The following is a 27,855-nucleotide window of genomic DNA, read 5'->3' on the forward strand; positions in this document are numbered from 1 at the left end:
ATAACTAGGTCATGATTATGAGATAATATCTTATTATTAAGAGATACATGTTTTTTTCGGAGTGGCAAATATGGGCTTCCGTCGTTTCTGCTAATTACTTACAGAAACCTAGGCATTGAGACAAAATGCTGCAAATGGTTTACAACAGAAACTCACGAGCTACATTAATTGTTCAGTCGAGACATAACTTTAGCTCTCATAAACTCTTTGTTTAATTATAACACTAAAACCGGTTTGCTCTGACCAGCGGGTTTTTGCCTGGCGGGCTCACACCCGAACTGAACTGGTTCGTGGATAAGGGAGGCGTGGTTCCGCTGACCCGGTGCTTCCGCATTACTTCCGTGGAAAGAGGGAAAGTAAAACATTCAACATAGTGTGTTTACACAGACTAAAGTGGATTATTCCCCCCAGGTTCGGTCCTAAGCTGTATACTAAGCGTCTAAAACCCAGTTAGAGCCGAAAGAAGAGTTTGGAGTCATGGCGGACGACCGAGGGGACTCGGAACTAGAAGACGAGCTGGAAATGCAAGGCGCTGAGGGAGGAGGAGGTATGTGGAGCCATGTCTGATTCATCCAGGAGAGACAGCGGCCTGAGGTTACTTAACCTCATACGGAACTAAACACACAGATTGAATGTCCTCTAATAATCTTCAGCTGTCTGTTTTTTCTCTATGTTTTGTTTCGGGCTTTAGTTAACCAACTTGTCCTTAACTTCCTTATCTGGAGTGTTTCAGGCCTTCAGTGAGTCGCTTTTTACGGGGTTGTTACAGAAAGTATTCACACTGGCAGCAGTTCTGGAGCTTTAACCCGACATGCTTAAGAATAGATACTAACAGGCAAATTATTGACTTGAACGCCCTTATGATACTTGTGGAGGAAAAGGGCAGATTATAGGAAAAATATGGGGGTCGGAATATTATGAACAATGTGTTCTACTATTTTATTGAGCCCAAAGAGAAATTAAATGTTGTAACTCATAAGTTCTTTCAAAGAGTTGTAGATACTGATGGCTGTGGGCAGGAAGGGTGTTGGAGTTCATTCATTTTTGCCTCTGTGCTCCATCAGGTCCGTTAACCAGTTTCAGGAAAAGACCAGAACCCCTCAGTGTAAATTACCTTGAGAAATAATGAGATTTGGTTATATATGATAACAGGCTTTAATGCCAAAAAATGATCAAATGTTACAAGCCATACATGTCATACAAATGGAACAGATACAGAGAGTTACTTTCACCATCCAGCGCTGGGCCACACTCAGCTCACCTTATGGATGGAACCAAGTGAGGCAAAGATTGTAGTGAGTTTAGCCTTTTATTCTTCTCTGCAATCTGTACCCTCCCTACCCGTCTAATAAGTTTCAGTCTATTTATGTGTGACTGCCAAGGTTAGCTGCAGCGTGTGCATGCAAGCAGTTGAATGAGGCTAAAAAAGATGGAGGAAAAGATTGAACCTACAACAAGGGTTTGCTGTAGCAGTCTGTATTACAGTGAAGCATCTGACTGAAGGCAGTGGCACTCTTGTTGTCAACCAGTTTATGAAGAGGATACTCGGGGGGGGGGGGGGGGGGTGTCCATAATGTTCTTGATTTTTATGAAGAATTAATTGTTCTTTGCACCATCATTTCTGAGGTTCCACAGTCTTCTTCAGAACTGAACCAGTCTTCTTTATCCGGTTGTTGAACATTTTAAGTCCCTGGTTCTGGTAGAAGAGACGACACTCAACAAAAGAAGAAATGCAGCAGCCACAGGAAAGACCCTAGCTTTGGTCGTTGACCATGACCACTGGTCCATGACCACTGGTACCAGAACAGGATGGGACCTGGGGTCATTGCCGATTGGCCCTCCCTGCCAGCTGGTCCCAGCAGACATGTACAGAAGCTGCACCCAAAACTGACAAGCTGTGACTGACGTCTCTCTCTCTGTGTGTCTATGTACAGACAGAGGCAGAGACAAAACCTGTAGCATTCAGATCTGGCTCCAGATCCGCAGTCACCTGAGGGTTTAGCTGGGATCATGAGCCTGCCTGATACCTGGCTCTTTGGCTCTGATCTGGTCCGGGTCTAGATCAAATCTGCCAAAAAATGAAATATGAATTCTAGATTTCTGCCACATCTGCCCCAAGTGCAATATTAAGCAGCTCTGAGCAATGTTTTTTTCCTAACAGGCCGTCCAACGGGCAGATAATTTGTGTCCTCTTTCTAATCCACAACCCAAAAAGGCAATAAAGTCAAAGAAGATAGGCAAAATATTTAAGTCGAGTCACACTTCAGATCCATGAAGTTATTTGTGGGAAACTATGTAGAAATTGACGTGAAAGCCAAAAGGTCTGAGGAGTTCTAAATTGCTGTTGGAAAAAATGAATTTGTCACTTTGGGTATAGGAGTTTAATCACTTTGTTTTTAATTTTGTTTTTAATGCAAAATATTGTCAGTGTGGCTTCACTAATCTATCCCACTCAGACATATTTTGCCTGCACAATTAATTTGTGGAACATTCAGCAGACAAATATAATTTGTGCCACCTTTTTTGGCTTTAAACCCAGAGCATCTAGATGTAATGTGATGAGGGCTGGAATTATTAAATTCTTTCCATTTTAATGATTATTGGCATGATTCTTTCAGATGTCTTTGACGACCCCATCTTGGAGCAGGGCGTGGTGGTGCTCAGAGGGTGAGTCTCATTCTATGCATGCTTCAACAATGGCTTCCTGAATGTTTGTTTTTATTCCCAGGAAAATTTAATCTCCTAAGCTTTTTCTGGGTGTGTTTCCACTGTTGGCTCTAGAAGCCAAGTCACAAAAGGCTGCTAACAAATGTACAGAACAGAACCAGAACCAAACTCAGTTACCAAATTATCTCCTCAGTTCATAAATATCTAAAGCTTCAGCTGGATAGCCTGATGTTTTTCCTCCTATTTGTTAGTGTTTCTGCCTGATGTGGTTCTGGTTCCGGCAGAGGGAGGAAGACTCATCTGGTTCCTTAGGAGGTTTCTGCTGTAGAAGCAGACGTTATGACGGCTCTCTCAGGAACATGGCGTCTATAAATACTCACTGGTCTGACTTGTTTCTTCCTGCTCTGGCTGTTTGTCGAAGATGCCTCTGAGTAGAGTTTAGTTTAAAATGTAAATTGAACCCTACATTTTATTTTCTCGCTCTTCAGCTTTATCCACATCCACTTCATTCACACTAACTCGACAATATATTCAGGTTTTAAGCAGCAAGTCCCAACTTGAATTTGATAGACAGTTTATTTGCATAAATTGCCTGAGCCTGTGTGTTGACCCTGTTTGCTGATGAGTGGTATGTGTTCCAGGTACGTGATAGAGCGTATAAGCACGGAGGATCCTGGTCGCCATGTCGACTCTGTGGATCTGGGAGGAAGGCCACATGAACAAGATGACCCAGAAGTTAAAGAAGTGGTGGATCAGCTGCTGAAAATAGCAGACGAACTGAACAGAAATGTAGAGTTCCAGCGGTAAGCATTACACTGCACTGAGTACAGAACCAATTTATTGCATCTGTATAGATAGCACTGATTGACAACAACTAATGTCTAAAGGCACTTTACGAAGCAGATCTAATTTATCTAAAGAAACATTTAGTCAAGTCAGTCTAATCATAAAGACATTTAAATCTAATGCGTACAGTGCTGTGAAAAAGTGTTTTCTCCCTTTCTTATTTTATATTTTTTGCATGTTTATCACACTTCAGTGTTACAAAACTCAAACCTATTTAAATATCAGATGGTTTTTAAATGAAGGTGTCTAAAGAAAGAACAAATATCTCATCTGAACACTTAGGACAATTTACTGAATATGAGTGTATGTTGTCTTTTTGCTCATGCCTCAAAAAAAATTTAACTCTTATGAAATCTAAATGAACATAGCTGACTTTGAACCTATCTGTAGAACTGTGTTGAATCTACTTTTTGTTTCTTAAAGTATATAGAGGCATTTCAATGAGAATTGATGCTGCCAGTGGCAGTGGCCACTAGGAAAGTTGCCTTTTCGAACCCCCACTCTACCCGCCTCCGGCATTGTGTCCGAGGGCAAGACACTTCACACGCTATGCCTGCTGGTGGCGCTGATTGTATGACTGTGTTCCTTCTGTGCTTCTGCCCCAGGGCAGCTGTGCCTACATCCACATTTCATGCCTGAATTATTATTCTTTAAGTCAGAATTTTTTTCCAAAGCGTTTCTAATTCCCTTAAGACATATAAAAAGAAGGTGGAAAACGTACACTTACGTTTTTAGATTAAATAAAATGATGCAAGGTTGATTCCCTGGTTATTGTACTATGTTCAGATTTTTCCTGCAATCTTGCCCTGCATTGACGGATGATTTTGTGTGTGTGCGTGTGCGCACGCACGCGTGTGCATGTGTGTGTGCGTGCTTGTGCGTTTGTTTGCAATACCTTGTGGGGATGATTTTCCTGACACATACTACAATTGCTCCTTGTGGGGACCGAAGCCTGGTCCCCACAAGGGGAAACCCTGTTTTTGGGTCAGGGGTTAGAGTTAGGACTAAGGTGTGAATTGAGTTTTCGTTAGAGTATGGGTTAGGTATGTGATGGTAAGGGTTAGGAAAAGGGTAAAGGTAAGGTTTAGGCTGTAGAAATGAATGGAAGTAAATGGAAAGTCCCCACAAAGATAGCCACGCAAACGTGTGTGTGTGTGTGTGTATTTCAGTGTGCAGATTGTTCTGTGCTGTTTGCCATACCTAATAATCCTGTTTTTCTCTGAATTTTTCCCCCTTCTAGACTGATCAACCAGGTTCAGGGAAACTGTGCGAAGGAAGTCTTCATGATGGTGGCCAGGAGCATCTTTATTGATGGCATTAACTGGGGCCGGGTGGTGGCGCTCTTTCATCTGGCTTACAGACTCATATACAGGGTAACTGATCTAGTCCATTCATTTCTGTGTCTGATTAATGGCTAACACAATCTGACTGAGATTTTCTCAGAATTCAGGGAAAAGTCTGATTAAAGGCCCATGATAGGGGAGATTTGTTAGATAATATATTTAGGATATATAAGTGAAGCTATTCCAAAAATTACTAGGATGCAGGATATTGCTGGACTAACAGATATCGGCTAACGTCAGTCGTTTTTAACATGTCAGTCAGTTCGATAGATAAAACTGGACTGATATTAACAACTGATATTCATTTTTTTCTGGTTGCTGTGGGTTTCTGGAGGTGAGAAGAAGAGGATGGCCATGTGACAGTGATGCAGCAAAGGATTGTGAGAGTTTAGCTAAAGCATTGCAGCAGTGGTGAAGTCAGTGGTGTGGTTATATTTTTTTTTTCAAGGTGTCAAAAGGATAGTGAAATAAATGTATACAATATCAGTTAACAGCCAAAACAGCAACATTAATAACAGATCTCAATCTTGGTTAAATGTTCACATCGGGACACATGAATACAGTAGTTTAGTTCATATTCTCCACAAGGAGGCAGCGGTTAGCAGCAGAGATGTCAATTAACGATTCAGAAAGAATATTTGTCTGTATTTTGTCATCCCCATGTTGCACAAAAAGGATAAGAGTGTTCCCATTGTTATTTAGCTTTTGTTTAGTTGCTGTTTTGTCAGCCGCTCCTGAGATGTGAACCCTCCAGCAAGACGCTCTCAGGGTGGGAAAACCAGTTATAAATATTACAGGAATTTAAAGCCAAGTCTCATTCATAACAAAACTCCCAACACTGTATTTGTTGTATAGGTCAGACAGAAACACAAAGCCTGCTCTGACCCATTCAGCTGTTTCTTTTCCAGGCCCTCACCACCAACCATCTGGAGAACGTCAGGATGGTGATCAGCTGGGTCCTGCAGGTCATCAGGGAGTTGCTGTACCCCTGGCTGGTGCAGCAGGGGGGATGGGTGAGTGGCTGCTGCCTCTGACATCATCAGCGTTGCTTTAATAGGCCAGAGCCTTTAACCTGCTTCCTTCTGATGCTTCCAGGTTGGTGTCATCCAAAGCTTTCCATGGAGGAACGCAGCCATAGTTGCTTCAATTGTTGTAGTAGCAACATTTGTTTACTACAGAATGAAACACTGAGTCCTCCAGCTCTCTGAAGGACACTGATGAGGACACTTCCTGGGGCTTTTACAATCATTCTTATCCAGCAGCCAATAGGAGGCCAGCTGCTTTAAACTGAGAACAATTCTCTCCTGCTTCCGGTCTCTGCGACTAAAACGAACTTTCCTTGTCAGCATCACTCTCTTCTGTTTTCCTTCACCAGCAATTCTTTGGAGCTACACCAACAGGTTTTACAGCTGCAATGCTGGAGGCAGCTGAACCTGTCAGCTGTGATGTTAGTTATCACTGAATGGACTCTGAGCTCTGAGTCAGATAAGGGTTGGTTCTTAGAAGACTCAAAGCAACCTGTAAGTGGCAGGAAAGAGCGATGCTAGCTAGCTCTGACTGTGAGCGGTAGGGATGACACATCGCCTACAGCCAGAGGCTCTCTGCCGGTGCAGTGGGGCGCTTTACCTGCTGCTCAGTTTGTTCTGTCAGGAGCTGGAAGAAACACCAAAGATTAGTGCTGAAAATCTCAGGGATCTTTTTTAATGATCTTTTTTTAATGAAGATGTTTTATTCATGAACAGAACCCATGTAAGGTTTGGGTTTGAGCCAAAGCTGTCCCAGGTCCTCTGCAGATCTGTCTGCTGCTGACACTCCAGACATGTTTTTTGTTGTAGACAAGATCCTAAAGATTTAATGCAGGAGTTGATCTGAGTGTTGAATGGCAAACGCGTCCAGATCATTTCACCAGCTCAGATCCTGTTTCTGGAAGAACAGGATCTGAGCTCATGTGCTGATTTTAGTTTTAACTGCAGCCTGCAGCAGAAATAATGTTCAGTAATTGGAGGATTCCTGCTAACTGCCTCACTGGAACCTTAACCTGCCAAGTTACCACAAAACCCTTTGAAAATACCAGGCTTTATGACAAGAGGACCCTAAAGGGCTGCAGCAAGCATGTTGCATAAACCTGGATGATGTTAACTTTATTGAACAACCTTTGGATTCCAACGGTGTAGGCTGGGCCTTATGGATTTCAAGTTTTATCACAATATTTAATTGTCCTATTGTAAGAATGATACAACCTATTTGTTATTTCTTTCTTAGGTAACTGTATCAGCAGTCACAGCCCCACAAGCAAAATATTATTGAAAAACATTTGTCATAGGACACTAGTCATAGAATCTGTGATGGCAAGCCACACAGGGTGAGATCCACATTTCACCTGCGTTTCAAAACGCAGAACCTGTGTTCTGCGTTTTGTACTGCCTGGTCCCTGACAGAATCAATCAACCAACCAATCAATCAATAAAGCACCCTTCATACTAAAAGCAGCTCAACGGGCTGCATAAATTAATAAAAATAAACTCACAAGATAAAAAAAAAACTTGTTATCCTGCCCCCAATGAAAAAACTCAACTGTCTGGAAAATGTAAAAAGGTTAATAAAGGAGCATGATTTGTATCACTAGACGGCACACAGTAACTGGATCTAATCATTTTAATTTTTTTTATGTTTATCTTCATTGAAAAAAACAGTGGAGAAATTAGTAAAACGTTTGGGGGCTTTAAACATTAAATGACAATAAATCAAAATTCTTATGATTTTTACAAAAATGAAAAGTTGGTTCAACAAAGTCTTGCACAAGAAATGTCACATGAAGTCATAAACAGGTCTTATCAAATACCATAAGGATGTTTTATTTGATGCTTTTTTGTATCTGGATTTCCATCCTATCTCTGTGAACTGTTTAGATAACACACTGGTGTTTCTCACACCAGTGTGCAATGATTTTGCCCCATGTGACAAATCTTTGTCACATGGGCCAAAATCATCAAGTATTCATCTTTAAAAAACCCTAAAACAAAATGGAAGAAGTGCAGCATACAAATTGTTTTGGATTCAGTTGGAAAAAACAACTGAATTGGAGTCAATTGATTTAATAAAATTGTAAAATTTTAAAATTGGGTTGACCAGATTTGGCACCGGGTAGGTGTGGTCCTGTTTGCTATGCAATTAAAGACAATGCAACATTTGTGATGTATTAAAAACAAAATTCAAGGATTTAAATTTGTTGGAAATATCAATAAAAAAATCAATAAAATAACTCAAATCAGTCCTGGCTGTGCAAACAGTCCTTGGAATCAGCAAGGCCGTCCAGGCTTTAGCTAATATTATTTCCCAGCAACAAATCAGCACCAGGCGGTCTCCAAACCCCCAGAACCATTGATACAAGCGAGGCCTCCGAGCTTAGCATCTTGGTGCCAACAGTCCACAGTTTAGTTGCTCAATATCACAGCAAAGTCTTTCTCTTTTTCCATTTGTCTCACTTTGCACTGGAATTAGGGGTGCACTGATTTATCAGTGCTGATTTCCTTAATTTTGGGAGATCAGTGATTGGCCAATTTTTACATGTGAATGCTGATTTTATCCACTGATCTTATCTACCTCAACAAAGGTCTAAAAATCAACCACTGTCATCAGTTCTCCTGTGAGAAAGGTTTGACTGAAAGACCTGCCCTGTCTGCACATTTACAGTTAAATCAGCATCTTTCTTGCTGTATTTAGCAGCAATTCAGACAAACATTGGGATCGGCTGAAATAAGAATTGGCAGGTTAGGCTTTTTAAAAGATCGGTGATTGGCCAGAAAAGTGCAATCAGTCCAGAGAATAATCTGAATCCTGAGAGGCCACCAGCATGACATAAAGCATGTAGCCAAAAAATGAAATCAGCAGATGACTATTTGGGTTTACATTAGTGTTATATTGCTATTTTACACAAAACACTTTCTTAGCTTTATTCTACCGTATTTCTTCAACAGAAACACAGTAACAAACACACCTTTTTCTTTTATTTTTTCATTTCTGCACCAGTGCAAACCCACATGCAGACCAGTGATGCATAAATGATTTGATTTGCTAGAATGGCCTGTCCCCAGACCTCCACCAGGGGGCGACAGTGTTCCATCTAATTGTCCGAAGGTTGGCAGCCCTGGAGGACGTCCTCAGTGCTAGACTGCACAAGTTGGGTCTGGAATACTGAAGGGGTCACATTGTGGCTTGCATGGGGTCAGGCAGTGGGGTGTGCAAATGTATCAGCTACAAAGTGATGTGATCATATAAAGGCATCCATTCATTGAGGGCCTTTTGCCAACATGGAAGGCTGCTGCTTGATGTGGCCTGGTGAGCTGCAGTCACCTTCAGACATTTAGATGTCATTAAGACCAGAGCACCTCAAACCCAGGCTTTGAGGGTTAGTGTCCTCATCTTTTAGATGTGTCCCTGGTCCAACATCTGAATCAATATATTGAAATGCCTCCTCAGTATATAGTTAAGTTCTCCAGGGTCCTGCTGATGACCTCATCATTTGACTCAGAGACATTGACCCTCGAGGCCTGGAGACCCCTGGTCCAGACTGACTGCTTTACAACATGTAGCTGTTGTTTCTCCCATGAAGCCACAGATCCATTCCTACCTGCTGCTGCTCTGCATGTGGCTCACTGGCATCCAGTCAGATTTCACTCCTGAATGTTTCACTGTTGGCAAGTTTAATATATTTATATGTGTATTTAAGTACATAGGGGGTAAAGGTGTAATGAATAGTCGGTAACACTTTATTTGAAGGGGGTTGAGTAAGACTGTCATGACACTGTCATAAACATGACATACCACCTGTCATGAACATCAATAAGTCTTCATGAATAGTTATGACTGTTGTCATAAAGCGTCATTCGGTAAATAATGACACTTTTAGTACAAAGTTGACATTATTCAAAATGTCTTCGTTATGACAACTTGACATTATTCTAGACAAAATGTCTTCGTTATGACAATTTGTCATTAACCAAGAAAATCATGATCTAACATAAATTTGTAATAATAGTAGTCATAGTGATTTAATTATTACACTAGCAAAAGCTTTAACAAAACAATGATTAATATTTCCACTCCCTGAAATAAAGCAAAACAAGTAGGACAAGCAATAAAGATTTCACTAAGCTTTATTACACGGTCAAATGATTTAATAACAGACTCATTAACAATTTCTTTTACATCAACTAAAGTGGAACAAGTAGCACCAGTTATGAATATGTCATTAAGTGTTATTACAGTGTCTTTAATATTAACTGTTACCTCAAGTAAAGTGAAATAAATAACAGTTATGAAGACGTCAATAAGTGTCATTACAATGTCATTAATATTAACTATTACCTCAAGTAAAGTGAAACAAGTTACAACAGTTATGACAAAGTCATTAAGTGTCATTACAGTGTCATTAATATTAACTTTTACCTCAAGTAAAGTGAAACTAGTAGCAACAATTATAAAGATGTAATTTAGTATTACAGTGTCAAATGCAATGCTAACAGAGTTATTGATATTAAGTGTTACCTCAAATGAAGTGAAACACACTGGACTACTTATAACTACCATCATAACTGTAGAACAAACCCTTTGTACATTGGAATAAAACAAAAGATAACTTGTTCTAAGATAACAGAGGGTTTAACGTCTGGTCAGTATATTGTTACTCTGAAATACTGATTGAAAAACTAAAACAGAATTACTTATTCTTTAACTTAAGAAAATAGGTTCTTTCAACAGTAACATTTTTTGCTTTGATTATGTCAGCCATCTCCTTCATAATAGTCTTCCTGTAATGCTCTGAAAACAGGAGATCTTCTTCTTGTCTTCATTTCCTGGCAGCAGCTCTTTGAAGGTGTCCAGAAATGCTCAGAAATTACAGCTGTTCTTGCAATAGTTAATCATGGCGAAAGCCTTTTCATGAATTCAAACTTGGTGAATCTCTTCTGGACATTCTCATACTCGGTGATGACTCAATTCATTGTGGTCACTTAAAAAAAGAACAAAAACAAAAAACAACGTCATCATATTTCAGCATTTATTTAAATACCATTTCAAAAATGTCCCTTGCTGCACACTGTCAGAATGGTAGACTGGCAGACAAATGCCTATTTAACATGACTGGTTGTTATAAAGTGCAATACAATTATTTCTTAATACAAGTGGAATAATAAGCTGAACAAAATTATTCTGATCAAATATTTGTCTGGCAGAAGTTCAGACAGACTGTCACTGTTATTCGAATGCATCATTTAACATATAGTTTTAGGCACATGAATGCATCTTTTTACTTAATGAGCATTCTAAATTATTTCTAACCAGATATTCTAACTTAAGGGTTGTTTGCAAAAAGCTTATTAATAAATAAATAGATTTAACATCAGTTTTAGTTGCCTAAAACGTAACCGAACTCAGCTGGTGAATGCTGATTCCTGCTCCCCATTTCCCACTTACCTGGCTGTCCCACCCCACTTCACATGGTGAAAATATTAACACAAAAACGACTTACCTAATTTTCTTAGGGAATATTTCATCTGCTTCTTTCTCTTTGGTCAAATAGGAACTTCTTTCTCTGGTGGCTGGTCCTTATTTTCATCCTCCACACTCGTAGCATGACTTCATTAGCCAACTTTGTCCTCCCCACCATGTGTCCTTAGGCTAGCCTGGGTCTTCATGTGGCTAAACTTGCCAAAGCAAAGAACACAAGCACTGTGTCACATCAGCCAAGTCGCTAAATAATGCACATGAAGGATAACTTTGACTAATATATTAGCTTTTAATTTTCTAGGTTAAAATTGGAGGGGGAAAAAACAATTTGCCTGTCTTTAAAATATATTTAATATTAAGGGCTAACGTTACAGTAATTGTGTTTAATAATTTTAGCTAACATTAACTTACAGCAAGGTAGGATTGGCTTGAATGGCTTATAGTTAACATTACAGAGAAAGAGAACATAGTCAATGTTATTTTCTCAAAGAAAATGTAAATACATACCTAATACATATACCTCATATGTATTAGGTATCAAACTTCGGCTTCTTTTTAAACAGGAGGTCTGGCCGTGTGACAGCTGACCCTACTGTCACACAGACCTGAATGGTAATCATTTTGTTTGTTTATCCTTTACATTAATTTAGACATTAATTAGTGAATAGTTTAGATTTTTATTAAAAATTATTTTCATTAGTCTGACCTTTTAGTTAACTATTTGCAGTGCACACATTTAGTTAACTTATTTGTCAGTTCTTTATATTTTTGTTAAAAGCAACAAATTAATTTATTTGTTTTGAGTTACCAGTTTCCTTTGGAGCTGCTGCTGGAGGGTCACAGAAAAACTCCAGCTAATTGACATCCATATATGGCTGGCAAAACCTCCTCAGCGGGCCGTTCCATTTGTTTGCCAGGGGACAGGGAAATTTGGTTTTCTTTAATTTAATTTGACTATTTCTTTAATGTTTCTTCTATTTAGTAGTTTCAGTCTAATGTTTGTTTAATTTAAAGATTTGGTATTGTATTTGTTTAAGTTTTTGTATGTACCCCTTGTGTGTCAGCAGTGGTCTGATCAGCCACTATTTAAGTTCCCCTCATGTCTTGTTAGGTCAGTTTTGTGCTTGAGTTCTTTGTGTTACCACCTGAGTTGTAGTTTGTTATGTTGACCTCAGTTTTGGGCCCAATTCTTCATTGTTTGATTATTTTTGAACTTTTTTGTAATAAATTAAGATTATTTTTTGAATTCCATTCAGCATCTCTCTGGCTGGTTAATGTGAGAACCCTCACAGTTGGTGTCAGAAGTGGGATCTTACCAGCCAGGAGTACAAAGTTTTTTTCCCCCCTCCCCATTACCAACCCTGATTGAAACATGCAGCGTGGAGGAAGGAGTAAACGAGGCAATTTGGTGGAGTCTCAAGGAACAGCAGACCTGGATGAGCAGGCTGATTGCACTGAAGCAGGAGCATCTGGAGGACATGTAGGCACTGAGGGTGAAGAGGTGAAAGAACCAACATATACAGATCTTGTCAGTATTCTTCGTGCCCACATGAGCCAGCAGGAGGAACAGAATAGAACAATGAGAGAGGAAGCAGCTCGCCAAGATCAACGGTTCAGGTCTCTCCAGCACCAATTTAGTCTTTTGCAATCAGAAGTGCAGGCCCAAACTTCTCCAACACCTGAACCTGCTAAGCTGGAAAACTCTGATTCAGATGAACAAGAACCACAGGATAAACATCTGCTGCAAAGTCATCTCCACTTCAGGTCAGTTTCGTTCCTTCTTGGAGCCTAAATCAGAAAAATTAACAGAAACTGATGATATTGAACATTTTTTAATTACTTTTGAGAGGATTGCAGTTTCATGTAACTGGCCAGAGAATGACTGGGTCTTCCGTCTGGTTCCATTGCTCACTGGAAAAGCCAGAAGTGCTTATGTGCATATGGACATTGATGAAGTGGATGATTATACATCTGTTAAAGAGGCAATTCTTAAGAAATATGACATTAACCTGTCTGTCACTAGAGGACCCAAGTTTGGGTCCTCTAGTGACAGAGGTGTCAAACTCCAGTCCTCAAGGGCCGCTGTCCTGCAACTTTTAGATGTGCCTCTGCTGCACCACACCTGAAAAGAATAATTAGGTCATTAGCAAGGCTCAGGAGAACCGATCTACACAGGGAGGAGGTAATTAAGCCATTTCATTCCACTGTTTTTTACCTGTGGCACATCTAAACACTGCAGGACAGCGGCCCTTGAGGACTGGAGTTTGACACCCCTGTATTGTGAATGAAAACCTGAGACCAACAGGTTAATCCAGAAACCTATCGCCAGAGATTTCGTTCTACAGAAGTGGAGCCTGGAGAAACTCCCAAGGAGCTGTATGTAAGGTTAAAAGAGTTGTATGAAAAATGGATCCAACCTAGAGGTAAAACGGTGAAAACCATTGGTGAAGCTATTGTTTTGGAGCAATATCTCCATATGCTGTCTCTTGAGCTTCAGGTTTGGGTCCGGGAACATGATCCTCCAACAGCTTCCAAAGCTGCTTCACTGACTGAGGTGTTTGTGGCTGCAAGACGGAAAGGACAACCATGGAGTTACTCCTCTTGGAAGGCAGCTAAAGACACACGCAGAGCTGCACCTGTACAACACCACCAAAAGGGTGTATCTGCTGTGGGTAAGGCCTTCCTAAGGGAAAATCAGTCAGTAAGCAATATAATAAAGTGCCCGTTTGTTATTTGTGTGGTCAGGAAGGCCATACAAAACCCATCTGTCCAAAAAACCCTCCCAAACTCATTCAGCTGTGTGTTGTCCCACTTAAAAGTGACAATTGCATCAGTGTTGGACAGTCGGTGAAACTGAGTGATGTTAAAGTTAATGGGAAAAGTGTGAAGGCCTTAATTGATACCGGGAGTGTTCAGACTCTTGTTGAAAGAGAGCTGATTCCATCTAATATAATTTGTGCATCTGACACAATCCCTATCTGATGTGTGCATGGTGATGAAAGGCCATACCCCACAGCGGATATTTATATTGAAGTGCAAGGACAACTATACCTACTGAATGTTGGTGTTGCAGAAAATCTTCCTTTTCCAGTAGTAGTAGGTAGTGATTTACCCGTTTTGTTTGATTTGCTACATAAACCACAGAACTGCAATGTAGTGACTCGTTCTCAAGCAAAACAGCCAGAGGAGTCTCCTCTAACTCTGAGTGTGCTGCCTTTTTATGATGCAGACTTAGACGTGCAGCCTGGAAAATCTAGAAAATCATGTCGACAAAAGAGACAGGAAAAGTTTCTGCATACACCTGTTACATCTACAGAAAGGGTTCAGGATCTGCCACAGAGTTTTAAGGTGCCTTTAAATATGGCTCAAATCCAGCGTGATGACTCTAGTCTGGCTGCTCTTTTCCTGAAAGCCAAAGAACCTCAGAAAGGTGACCACAGAGATGGTGCTGAAGAGTTTGTTCTACAGAAAAATATCCTTTACTGCCAACAGGGGGCATTTAAGCAACTTGTGATCCCTAAGGAAGCAAGAGAGATGGTGCTTATTTTGGGCCACTCAATTCCCTGGGCTGGCCACCTGGAGCCACAAGACCTTGGCTCGCATCAAGCGCCATTTCTACTGGCCTGGATTACGGACTGATGTTGCACAGCTCTGTAGGACCTGCCCTCAGTGCCAATTAACCTCTAATAAGTTCCCTTCTAGAGCTCCACTGCAACCTCTTCCCCTAATTGACACACCTTTTGAGCGCTTGGGTATGGACATTGTGGGTCCACTTGAAAGAAGCAAATCTGGACACAGATATATGCTGGTGATAACAGACTATGCAACCAAGTACCCAGAAGTGTTTCCATTAAAGACAATTAAAGCAAGAGCTGTGGCTTTCTCCTTGGTGCATTTTTTTTTTTCAAAGGTTGAATTTCCCTGTGAAATTGTGTCAGATCAAGGCACTAACTTCATGTCTACTCTCCTAAAGCAGGTATATCAGCTGCTGGGGATTAAGGGTACTCAAACTACCCCTTATCCACAGACAGACGGGCTCACGGAGAGATTCAACCAAACGCTCAAGCAGATGCTGCGTAAGTTTGTGGATGAAACTGGCTCCGATTGGGATCAATGGTTTCCTTATCTCCTCTTCGCTACAGGGAAGTACCACAGGCCTCCACCGGGTTCTCTCCTTTTGAACTTTTATATGGTCATGAGGTGAGGGGACCTCTGGCGCTACTAAAGGCGACCTGAGCTGGAGAAGAGGGGAGGGAAGAGCCTGTTAATGTTATTTCCTATGTTATGCAGATGAGGGAGAGGCTACAAAAGATGACAGCTTTGGCCCAGCAGCACATGGCAGAAGCCCAAAAGTACCAGAAGGCTTGGTACAACAAGTCAGCCCGGCAGAGGACCTTTGTTCCAGGCCAGAAGGTTCTGGTTATGCTACCACTCAGTGAGAGCAAGCTTTTGGCCAAGTGGCAGGGGCCATTTGAGGTAGCAAAACAGCTTGGACCTACCACCTACCAAGTTGTTAAAGTGGGATGACCACATTCCACCAAAGTGCTGCATGTGAACCTCCTTAAGGAGTGGACAGAGCGACCTAAAACGGGGGCAGAAGTCATGCTGATTGGAGCTGTGGAAGAGGAGGAAGCAGTTGATGATCAGTTCCTGCCCTCATCAACACCCATGGAGCTTGACCTGAAACATCTGTCAAGTGAACAACAACTTCAGATTAGATCCTCAGATATTTAAAGAATATCCAGGTCGTACAGACATTCTTGAACACGAGATTGTGTTGAAAAGTGATGCTAAAGTTAAACGTCTGAGCTACAGGATTCCAGAACGCCTTCTCAGCGCCCTGAAGAGAGAGATGGAATTGATGCAGTCCCTTGGGATTATTGAATCTTCAAAAAGTGAGTGGTGTAATCCTGTCGTCTTGGTGCCGAAGAAAGATGGAACGATGAGCTTCTGTATAGACTTCAGGTACCTTAATTCTGTCAAAGTTCGACTCCTACCCTACTCCTCGCATCGATGACATGGTCAATAGATTGGGCAAAGCTTCTAATAGTACCTAACAACTATCGACTTGTGCAAAGGTTACTGGCAAGTACCCCTTTCTAAGGAGTCCAGGGAGTTGACGGCCTTTCGGACCCCTTGGGGACTCTTCCAGTTTACAGTTTTGCCCTTTGGATTGCATGGCGCACCCGCTACCTTCCAAAGACTCATGGATCAGGTACTGCGTGGATGTGATGACTATGCCTGTGGCTATCTTGATGACATTGTCATACATAGTAACTCATGGGAGGATCATCTTCAGCATTTACAAGAAATTTTGGGCCTCCTCCAAGGCACAGGTTTGACCATTAACCCAGCAAAATGTGTTTTTGCACAATCTGAGACAGAGTACCTGGGTTTCATAATTGGAAATGGTGAACTCAAGCCACAAGTTTGCAAGATTCATGCTATTGAATCCTGTCCATTGCCTCAAACCAAAAAGCAGGTCATTTCTAGGGATGGCAGGTTTCTGTCACAGATTCATAAAAACTTTTCAGCCAGAGCTGTCTCTTTGACAGATATGACTGGATCTAAATGTCCAGTAGACAGAGAAGACAACTGCAGCATTTCATAACATTCAACAAGCTCTGGGTCAGAGTTCTGTCCTGAAGTGTCCTGACTTTGACAAAAGTTTTATTCTACAAACAGATGCCTCAGAAAGGGGTATTGGTGCAGTCCTCCTGCAAGGTGATGAGGCTTTACAGCCTGTAGCTTTCATAAGTTGTAAGCTACACCCTAGAGAAGTCCATTATTCTACAGTGGAAAAGGAGGCCCTCGCCATAAAATGGGCTCTGGACTCCCTAAAGTATTATCTGCTGGGAAGAGAGTTCATCCTCCAGACAGATCACAAAGCTCTCCAGTGGCTTCAGCGTATGAGGGACACAAATAGTCGCATTACAAGATGGTCTCTTGCTCTGCAACCCTTCTGCTTTACAGTCCAGCACATACCTGGTAAGCTGAATGTGACTGCAGACTACCTCTCTCATTGGTGTGATGACCCTTCTGAAGGGAGGGAGAATGTGACAGCTGACCCTACTGTCACACAGACCTGAATGGTAATCATTTTGTTTATCATTTACATTAATTTAGACATTAATTAGTGAATAGTTTAGATTTTTATTAAAAATTATTTTCATTAGTCTGAACTTTTAGTTAACTATTTGCAGTGCACACATTTAGTTAACTTTATTTGTCAGTTCTTTATATTTTTGTTAAAAGCAACAAATTAATTTATTTGTTTTGAGTTACCAGTTTCCTTTGGAGCTGCTGCTGGAGGGTCACTGAAGAGCTCCAGCTAATTGACATACATATATGGCTGGCAAAACCTCCTCAGCGGGCCGTTCCATTTGTTTGCCAGGGGATGGGGAAATTTGGTTTTCTTTAATTTAATTTGACTATTTCTTTAATGTTTCTTTTATTTGGTAGTTTCAGAAAATTAAGACTGAACAACATGCCAGAGCTTTATAATATTACTACATAAAGCTAATTTTTAAAGTTTAATCGGTAATACTTTTATAACAAATTTATGTCAGATCATGATTTCTTGGTTAATGACAAGTTGTCATAACGAAGACATTTTTGGCGAGGTTAATGACAAGTTGTCATAACGAAAACATTTTGTCTAGATTTATGACAAGTTGTCATAATGAAGACATTTTGAATAATTTCAACTTTGTATTAAAAGTGTCATTATTTACCGAATGACGCTTTATGACAACAGTCATAACTATTTATGAAGAGTTATTGATGTTCATGACAGGTGTTATGTCATGTTTATGACAGTGTCATGACAGTCTTATTCAACCCCCTTCAAATAAAGTGTTACCGAATAGTTTTATTACTACTATGAAGGAAAATGTTATTTGTTCAGTACTAGGATGAATGCCTTACTGGGCCCTCTAGTGGTTGACCTGTTGGCTGATCTGTTTTCTTCCTTTGGACTTTTCTGTATTCTTCCAACCAGATTGAAGCTTTGCAACATTTTTTCCATTCTTCTCAGTTGTGATCTTAGTGGTTGGAATGCTACCTAATATGAGATAATTAGATAATTCTATGAATAAACATAGCATGCACTGTGAATCTTGAGTCTGGACTATTTCTGTAGTCACAAATTGAATTTATTTATTTACTAATATCAGCTATGGTATAAATGTTGACAGGTTTCTTTAAAGAAAGTGATTTTTTTTGTCAGGCTATAAAAACATGCAGTTTGGTTTTCCCTGTAGCTGTGTTACTTCGAAATCTGTAGTAATAGACCTAAACTATCAACTGTATGTGTGTTGTAATGATATGCTTAAAACTAAAATCAGAAATGTTTGTTTTGGGAGCCTTCTGGGGAATAAATCCATGTTAAAATGAATGGAACCTGTTGTATTGTGTTAGTCTTTCATATTACAGGTCTAGTGTTGCAATTAATGACAGATGAAGTGCATTCCTCTGATTGCCTCATTATAAGACCTAAGGGGTGTCTGACATATAAAACAAGTGAACCTTTTGTCTTGAAAGTCAATGTTAAAAACAGGAAGATTAGATGTGCAAGAGTACGAGTTTATGTGGTGAGGGTCAGATGGTGATGTCAAGACAATCTAGAAGTGCAGTTCTTGTGGAGTATTTCTAGAGTCTAGTGATCTCAGCTCTAAGAAAGCTGAGAATGAAGGGGTCCAACAAACCTCTGAAACCAAGGGCGTAAATTCCATCTCATTAGTGGGGGGGAGCATAAACAGGAAAATTTCTTAGGACCAATTTTGGGGGAGTCGGCAAAGTTGCAGTGAAATGTAATGTAAAATGTGGTTTAAAAACTTTTTAAACCACATTCAAGCTGCAGGACCAAAAATGACTAGTGCATATCAAATGTGTTTTCTCAGTGAGGAAACTATTGAGAAATAACACTAAAATTCAAATGTTGCTTAGTCTCACTAATTTAATCTCTGCTACACCTTTACAAAAATATAAGGTTCTACATAATTGTAGCGGCTAAAATCCTATATTTTAGGCTACTGGTGGTTGTTGTTGAAAGGCATTGGTTTTACGTGCGCTCAATTAAGATTCAAGATGCTGATCTTTCGTTTGACATAAAATAAAGTCATTCATTTTCAGTACAGTGTCCATTGTCTTACTGTTTTCCTTAAGATCCACATAAATTTGACATGCATCCAAACCAAGCACAGTATAAAACTGTTTGCCTCTACCTATTAACAACACCTGAACAGAATCATGGTTGACCTTAAATAACCCATCCCCCATCAGACACTCAGAACTCAAAATTAAATACGCCCCCTGGTGGCGATAAACACCAAAAAAGGATAAATGGCTCCTACAATAATAAAAAAATTCTCATAAACATTGATTTATTTAAATGGCTCCCAATACAAGTTATGGGCAATTTAAATAACTTAAGTTCCATTTTTTGCAAACCTTTTTAGTTTTGCCATGTCCTGTGTAGCATATCTGTGTAAACAGTATACTATATTTCTAAATAACTGAAAATAGATCATGACCAACAAGGTCATCAATGGGCTAGTTCTCAGAAGTCAAGATATGACTCATAAAGGAGTAGACAGACTAGAAGTTTGCAGATGTCAGTGCCTTGTATTCTCAGTGAATAATTATGTACATATATACATTACAATAAGAAAGGGATAAAACAACGTTCAAATGGCCATATTAAATAAAAGAAAACAAACAAATCAAAGAAACATAAATTAGCTCTGTAGTTCTGGCAACAAGCCACACCATTCAGTTTATAAACTCCCCGCACCCCCCCCCCGAACTGGGGTGGTTCAACAGGGTCAGGTGAGTTGGTTAGAGTGCTTGGTGCAGTTCCTAGGCTGACAAAAGTCAGATCAGACTTTTGTCAGCCTGATCTGACCCCTGCAGCCCCTGAACAGTTTTGTTCAGGGGCTGCAGGAAGTCTCCCACCAGCCTGGTGGGGGAACCAAATCTTTTGACACCACAGGTGAAATCCTTTTAGGCTCTTGGACCTGATTCTTCAGCTCGCCATCGAACCTGGCCAATTCCACAGTTCATAAGGCATACAATCGGTTTTGTGTTTCTCGTGAGTGTTTTATTGTTGAGTGATAATTATAGCTTCACACTCTAGGTTTGATAATAAAAGTGAAGACAAGTTTCACAACATTTAGGTTCAGCTTTCAACAGATGCTTCTTTCACGTCTCCAGGGATATTCATTCCTATATGACACAATTTTCACTTTATTAATAGAAATGGAATCAATGATTGAAATCTTTGAATGGAAATGATCTACCAGCCAGGGTTACAGGATACAGACCAGAGTAAAATTAATTAAAAGTTTATTCTGTCTTTTCTGTAAAATAACCTTTTGTTCTGCTAAGTGAGTCAACAGGTTGTACTTTCAAAGATAACAAATAATCAGAGACCTTGAAAATATTTACACTCAAGTAAAAAGTGTTTCCTTGATTTTGTGCTGCCTGTTTAACTCTTGTAGCCGAAGAGTTAAACAGGCAGTTAAACTTGTAGCTGAAACACCACCTTTCAGAGGTGGAATTTCTGTTTGTTATTTGGACATGGATGACAAACTCTAAAATGCTTCAAGGATATATATATATATATATATATATATATATATATATATATATATATATATATATATATATATATATATATATATATATATATATATATATATATATATATATATATATATATATATATATATATAAAATTAACCTTTATTTTAGGGCTAATTAGCCATTTGTAACAAACTCCTTGTTAGACAGTCCTGTTTTCAAGTTTACTAAAATATCTTCACTAGAAACCCATCAAAAATACTTGGTATGATTCTGTTTTTGCATTAAGTAACCACTGCTATTGGTATGATATGCAGCAGGGAAAACTCTGTTATTTTTATGTGGCATCACAACTTTGTGAAGGGCAAAGATAAATATTTTCATTGCTCTTCTCTTAATATTAAATTAGCTAATATTGTAACAATGATAGATTTGGTTTCTTAGCTTCTTGTGTGTTTTTTAATTATAATTTCCCTCATGTGTTCAGCCCTTATGGATAAACACATGAAGGATGAACACTTGGCTTTGCCTTGATTTTTTTGTATATCTGGATTGCTTTGGTTGATGTCAGCGTCTGGGTTGGATTTCATCTTAAAAGGAGAAATAAATTTACTGTCATTGTGTTCAATATGTATTTAACCAGTTGTAATTCTGATGGTTTTAACCTAAAATCAAATGTGATATAATGAAAATGCTTAGAAATTCTTATTTAAATATGATTTTCTTAATCTCACAAAGTACTGTCTCTTCAGCTTACAATGTTTAATTTCAACAATTTACTTCAAAACATCTTTAAACACTTTCACTATTGGACATGTGCACACATCCAGTACAAATAGAGGTAAACACTAAAACTTAAGACTAACATCATTTAAATAACTAAATAAATACAAGTATTGCAAAACAATACTTTTGTCTGGAGAACTTACTAACTCTGTAGGTGTTTTGAAAGGACCATAACCCCAAAAGATGCATTTTTCCTTCTGTGCAATTAATAGAAGCAGTTTGTCAAAAGAACCACCAGATATATCATTGGCTCTCTAATATCAGCGGGCAACTTATCACACGTAGCACTGAAACAAACTATCAGATCAATGTTGTGCAAGTCTCTCCCTTTGCCAGCCGTCCACTAACGCAGCGGTTTATCAGTACACTTTAGTCACTGTTTCAGTGCAAACATACTTCTTCATGTGGAAAAAGCTTTTGGAAGGATGGAAAACTGAGAACACCTCCCATGTTTGTTGAGTGGGTGTAAATGCAGGATGGAGGGTTGAACTCCCTCCAGGTGTCAGGCTCCACTGAGCATGCCTCTCTGCGTCTCTGGCTGGACAGCCACGCCACCAACATTTCTATGTGCTGACCAGTCGCTACTCCTGTCTGTCCATGAGTTTACAACATGCAGGAGGTAGTGCTTGGGTGTCCCTGGGCACATACCTTCACAGCTGTTTCAGTTCGGCCGCTTCATCTCTTATGGAAGCTGGGACTGTGAATTATATGAGACAGCTTGCCAAAGGAGCCCACCATGTCCACGGTCTCTTGTACTTTGTCTGGACTAAGCAGATCAGTAACATCTGGCTCTGTGGGGACAGCCTGCTGAAGGGTGTTTAACCTGGGAAGAAAGCGGGCCAGAGCTGGAACACCATGGTCTGAGCCACTGTGTCTTTGCTGGTTGTTTCCCAAACTGAGGAGGACCCCGTGTCCATCAGAGGTGTAGACGTTGTAGCCGTCTGCCTGGATCTGCTCTCTGAAGGTGCAGTCAGCTCTGCTGTATGTTTGCTGGAAAAGACCAGAGACATTCTGATGTGAGCTTATTCAAACATATTGAGTTTACATCCAAATGTATGTAGTGTTTTTTGGCACAAAATAACTGTTAGGTAGTGCATTTATTTGGAATTCAGGGATTTCAAAAGACCTTTCTTGATTTGCACTAATTAAATTTCTTTCTTTATTTTCATTTTTATTTCTGTGTTTTTTATTCATTTTATCTTTTAGTCTTAATTGAGAAGAGTTACACAATAAGATAGAGATTGGACGCTTCCTGAATAGATGTATTTGTCACTGGCTTTGTTGTATTATATGAAAATATATTATGAAGAATCTGTTTACAGGCCTTATATATTTATTGTTTTATGACAGTAGCTCCCTTTATAGAAATGAAACAACAACAGCAGAAACAAAATCACTCATATGGTCCTCTAGGTTCTTCGATGGTTGTTGACTTTGGCGAAAGACAGCAAGCCAGAGGCCAAGGTTGTTGTTGCTGCTGCAAGGCCTTTCATTAAGCTTTTTACTTTGCAAACACATCCTAACCTGCGCCGTACTGGACAAAGGTTGATGAACCTGTGGACTGTTTGAATGGCTGAGTAGCCTGTTGTGTTTTACAAATATGAAAGCTGATTGACAACATGAGAGAGGACAGCTTGGGTCAGCAGATATCTCTCTGGAACTTTATTTGTCAATGTTCCAACACTGTACCTGTATAGTTACACTTTTATACAAATTAGTAAAGTATCAGTAAAAACTGGTTCTAAGGCAGTGCTTCCCTTTCCCAGTTCATTTCACACCACACGCATTATTATTATTTCCTACTTCATCGATTTCTTAAATGTATGCAAACAAAATAAATATTTTTGGTTTCTAATTTGGTGGGGATGTTTTTCAACTGACTGGAAATAAAAGGTGTTCAAATGTTATATTCATGCATATTCATAATATTATCTGAGAATCTTATACATTTCTTCCATTTATTAAGTTCTTAAGTTGAGGATGAAAGACCTCAACTCTAGATGCCTTCCAACTAGACATTATTTACTGGAATCACATAACTAAAAAGTATCTAAAAAAAATTATTGAAATCATTGACAATCAAAATAGAATGAATTGATGCTTGGATGGCATTAAACATATTTTGTTAAACAGCACCAAAACTGCAAAAAATATCTGAATGATAAAATATCTCAAAGTTTTAGTTGTTTAATTTAGGCTAAAATAGTGTAGAAGTTATTTTTTTAAAAATAAGTTGCAGTATTTTCAGCCTTTAAAGCATTGTCATAATATATTTAATTTACTGTTTGAGTGAAATTATGTATCTTGGTGTGATATTAAGTTGAGCTTTCTGTCATTAATTTGCAAGTTGGAAAACGTAATGTGACGTAAGAGCTGTTCCTCTCCTGTGTACAGTTTGCACACAAAAGCTGAAATCTTGAAGGAAATCAGGGATTTCCACTGAATTCAGAACTACCTGAACAACCTTACTGACAATATTCAACATTGTTTATGTGTAAAAGATATTCATAATTTCAGTAATTAAAATATTTTGTTTCTCATATTGTTTGCAGACATAATCAAACAACCTCTACTTGTGTTCCTTCATTGTTTGAGTACATCAGAGAGGCTGGAGTTGCCTGGTACTGATAATTGTAGTTAGCCTGGCCATTTTCACAGGAAAAAATCAGCAATGAGTAAATTCAACAATATTTTCTGAGTAGCAACTGGCTCTGCAGTACCAAACGAGGAGCAAACTGTGCTTTCAAAGATCTCTGTTTCATATATAAATGGAACACACCTGAGTCTCTCACTCATGCAGGTGAGTCACCGCCTCTCAGCTGTTGAACTTTAATTGAATCCAGGGGTGTCCAAAGTCGGTCCTCAAGGGCTGGCATCCTGCATGTTTTAGTTCTCTCCCTAGTGGTAGTAACAATCTCCTCAGCAAGTCAGTGTTCTGCTTAGGCCTTCTAATGAGCCATCATTTGATGCAGGTGTGTAGAACCAGGGAGAAAACTAAAACATGCAGGATGCCGGCCCTCGAAGACCGACTTTGTGCACTCCTGCTGTAGACTGTAAAAGCCTCAAAGTAAAAAAATAACAATAAAACCAATTGAAGCAAACTTTATATGAGAACTGGTGATGCTGCTGTGAAAGGCAGTAAACATTTGGATACTTCAGAGGGATTTAGGCAGTCAGGATTTCATGACACAAATATTCTAGCCTGTGCACCTGAAACACAACATCAACTGCATAGTAGACAGGAATCAGTCTACTGATGGCCCATGGTCACCTGAGGGGTGACCATGGGCCAACTACTACTTCATATATCTAGTAAAAATTTAAACTGGCCATATTGGTTAAAATTTTGCTGCTTATGGTTGGATTGTACTTTGTAAAGTACAATTGGGAGATTTAGAAAGCTTAAATATATCGGGCAATTTGCTACTGTATCTGACTTGATCAGCTGTGTTTTGAATGTTTCTTGTCATAATGTGGTGAAAAACAAGTAAGCAATGGAAAGTTTTATTAAATAGATTTAAACACAAATTTCATTTGTCCAGGAGAAGTAAAAGTAGAATCAAGAAAATGTGCAGAACTGAAAAATTACTCAAAAATGAAACATATGTTAGATTGTACCTGAGTTAAACTCCCTAAAAGGTAATTTAATTGAGAAGACCCATTTTCCAATTTGAAACAAATTTTAGTTTCATGTGACTTTAAATGTCATGTGTAAGAAAAAAAATAGATTAAAACATTTTAAAGTTCTTTTCTCTCTTTGTGGAACATTGTTTTCTTAAGGATTACAAAAATTACAATGTGCAAAATTTGATGAATTCTGTTTTTTTATCAAGTTTTTCTGACTGTAAAAATATATGTCTTTCATTTCTACAGCAAACAACCAAAACACAACAAAAATGTCTAGGTCTTTTATTTATTTATTTTCATGCCATTTTTCTCTATATTTTTCTTCTCATTCAACACACAGGAAAAAAAACTTTACTGTAGCAAAAATAACAACAGAATTTTTTCTGTGTGATGGATGGAAAGGAAAAAAAGACTGAAAAATCATACATCCAAAAATATTTTTCACTTACCCTTCAGGACTTAAGCAAGAAATAGAAAGATTTCGACAAACCACATTTCCCAAATGCTATTGAGGCTTTAAGTGAAAAAAAAGGATTTTTTTGCTTTAGAAATGAAAGAAAATATATTTTTATTGTCAGAAATACTTCATTGAAAAACACAATTAGTAAAACTTTGCACACTGCAATTTTTTATCCTCCGCAACAGAAAAAATATGTTCCACATGGAGAAAAAAAACCCATTAAAATATTCTAAAGATGTTTCTTTTCTTGCACAGACTTTTTTTTAAGGTTTAGTTGTCTCTAGTGGCCTTTATTTGAAGGTAGTCAAACAGGAAAGAGGGTAATGAGAGAGATGGTGAAGACATGTGGCAAATGTTGCCAGGTTAGGAATCGAACCTGGGACTACCATGACAAGAGCAAAAGCACAACGTGCACCACCACAGGACCCTGTTGCACAGACTTTTAAGTTGGAGAAAAAAGGAAAATTTGACTAGACTTAGAAAATAGATCTTCAAAAATATTTTCCCTCTTTCCTTTCTGGGTTTCCATGGCAAGAGTTACCTTGGACACCTATGGCACATTTTCAACCAAGATGGTCTCAATGTGAGCCTGGGTCATGGTAGTTACCATATATAGCACAGATGTTACAAAGCACTTCATCAGAGGGGACTTTAAGAGTCGTGATGCTCATTGGTGGCAGAATTTGTAAAGAAAGAGCCGCTGGGTCGAGGGCTGAGTTGAGTCAGTCACAACTCCACTGAGTAAATGCAGTTACTCAAGGTCAAATGAAAAATGTAGATAGGGGCAACAGTTAGTTTCAGGACACTTTGCTACTTGGGTCATAGATGACGTTTGAGTGACATAGGAGAGCTGAAGTTCAAGTAATGCAACCAAAAAGGGTCTTTAAACTCTGCTGACATCTCTGCCTTACTGTTTCTGTCATCTAGAATTATCTGTTTGGTTCATTTTGTTAATACTATATTTAAAATTTAGTTGATAGTGATTTAATTCATTCCTAACAGACAGACAGATGGAAGATGGACCACTCATAACTTTTACTGAATAGCTTACAGTTGAGTACAATCTACCGTCGCTCTCCATGCAGAGGAAGCGTGTGGTTGCCACTCCTCTGATCACAACACATCCGGGGCCAACAGGTTGGATCTCCAGCAGGCCTGCAGTTCAAATGTTTACATGTGCAAAAACCTCAGAATCTGTAATTGGCTGCTGCTGTAAGCTGTGCAAATGTTTAGACTTACTGTAAAGAGTTTGATCTGCGGAACCGTGGATTTGTCCATCCTCACTGATCAGTAGGTGCAGTCCTGGTTTGGCTGCATACAGATGCCGGAGCCGGATCACCTGGCCCCAACCATGGGTGACATGTGGCCCCTGGTCCATCATTGGCATGCAAAATACTCCCAGAGTAAAAAGTTCACCAGGAATGCATAGAATGAACATAAACAACAGCATGGTTTGTCAAATTCCCGCACAGTCCTGGGCCTCTGCTTTCCTCAGCTGGTAGTGGAGTAGTTTATCAGTTTCATCCTAACGCAACCCTTTTAAATGGAGTTCTTATCAGCTCCTGATAACCCTCTTTCCCAAAGGCAGTTCTCAGAAGCAGTCCACAACACACCCCTGCACGTCATCCAACTGAATGTGAGCTCTGGCTCGGCCCCCGACCAGCCCCAAAGCCAACCTGTCTCACCTCAGAACTCATTCACAAACTTTTAGAAAAAGGTAAACACATTATAAAATACAGTTAACTACATGTTCAACACACTTCATCTTCTACACGTAAATTTTTAAAAGTACATTTTTGCAACTGACATAAGTTTTCAATTTTACCCACACTTTTTATTGTTAAAAAAATATTTTATTTTATTTTGAATATTTCAGATCAAGTTCATAGAATAAATAAACAAAAAGATGCAATTTTGAGTTTTTAACATACAGTCCAGACACACAACACTCTTTCTGATCATAACCAGGTTAACAGTCATAATACTGTGACAAGTGAAAAGAAGAACCTAATATGATTATTGGAGTTGGTTGATTTT

The 27,855-nt window shown here is 39.2% G+C and overlaps 2 protein-coding genes and 1 long non-coding RNA gene across 3 annotated transcripts; 1 reads left to right on the forward strand and 2 right to left on the reverse strand.

Moving 5' to 3' along the window:
- The first annotated feature begins 301 nt into the window (after window positions 1-301).
- On the forward strand, window positions 302-8,128 carry LOC106910517 (apoptosis regulator BAX-like). Its single transcript, XM_014977169.2, has 6 exons — window positions 302-547; window positions 2,619-2,667; window positions 3,309-3,470; window positions 4,754-4,886; window positions 5,765-5,869; window positions 5,952-8,128. Exons 1-6 carry the CDS (start codon window positions 478-480, stop codon window positions 6,045-6,047), a joined length of 615 nt encoding a protein of 204 aa, XP_014832655.2. The 5' UTR covers window positions 302-477; the 3' UTR covers window positions 6,048-8,128.
- A 3,286-nt stretch (window positions 8,129-11,414) lies between these two features.
- On the reverse strand, window positions 11,415-11,937 carry LOC148160120 (uncharacterized). Its single transcript, XR_015762468.1, has 2 exons — window positions 11,884-11,937; window positions 11,415-11,560 (listed from the first exon to the last, which is right to left on the reverse strand). It is a non-coding gene; the product is annotated as an uncharacterized LOC148160120 (long non-coding RNA).
- Window positions 11,938-21,692: 9,755 nt separating this feature from the next.
- Window positions 21,693-27,467, reverse strand: LOC148160121 (fibroblast growth factor 19-like). Its single transcript, XM_088004070.1, has 3 exons — window positions 27,058-27,467; window positions 26,870-26,973; window positions 21,693-22,721 (listed from the first exon to the last, which is right to left on the reverse strand). The coding sequence occupies exons 1-3, from the start codon at window positions 27,266-27,268 to the stop codon at window positions 22,407-22,409; spliced, it is 630 nt and encodes a 209-aa protein (XP_087860196.1). The 5' UTR covers window positions 27,269-27,467; the 3' UTR covers window positions 21,693-22,406.
- Between the last annotated feature and the right edge of the window lie 388 nt (window positions 27,468-27,855).

This window comes from Poecilia mexicana, unplaced genomic scaffold (assembly GCF_051168715.1).
Source record: "Poecilia mexicana isolate PSO_F unplaced genomic scaffold, ASM5116871v1 scaffold_3, whole genome shotgun sequence".
Classification (NCBI taxonomy): domain Eukaryota; kingdom Metazoa; phylum Chordata; class Actinopteri; order Cyprinodontiformes; family Poeciliidae; genus Poecilia; species Poecilia mexicana.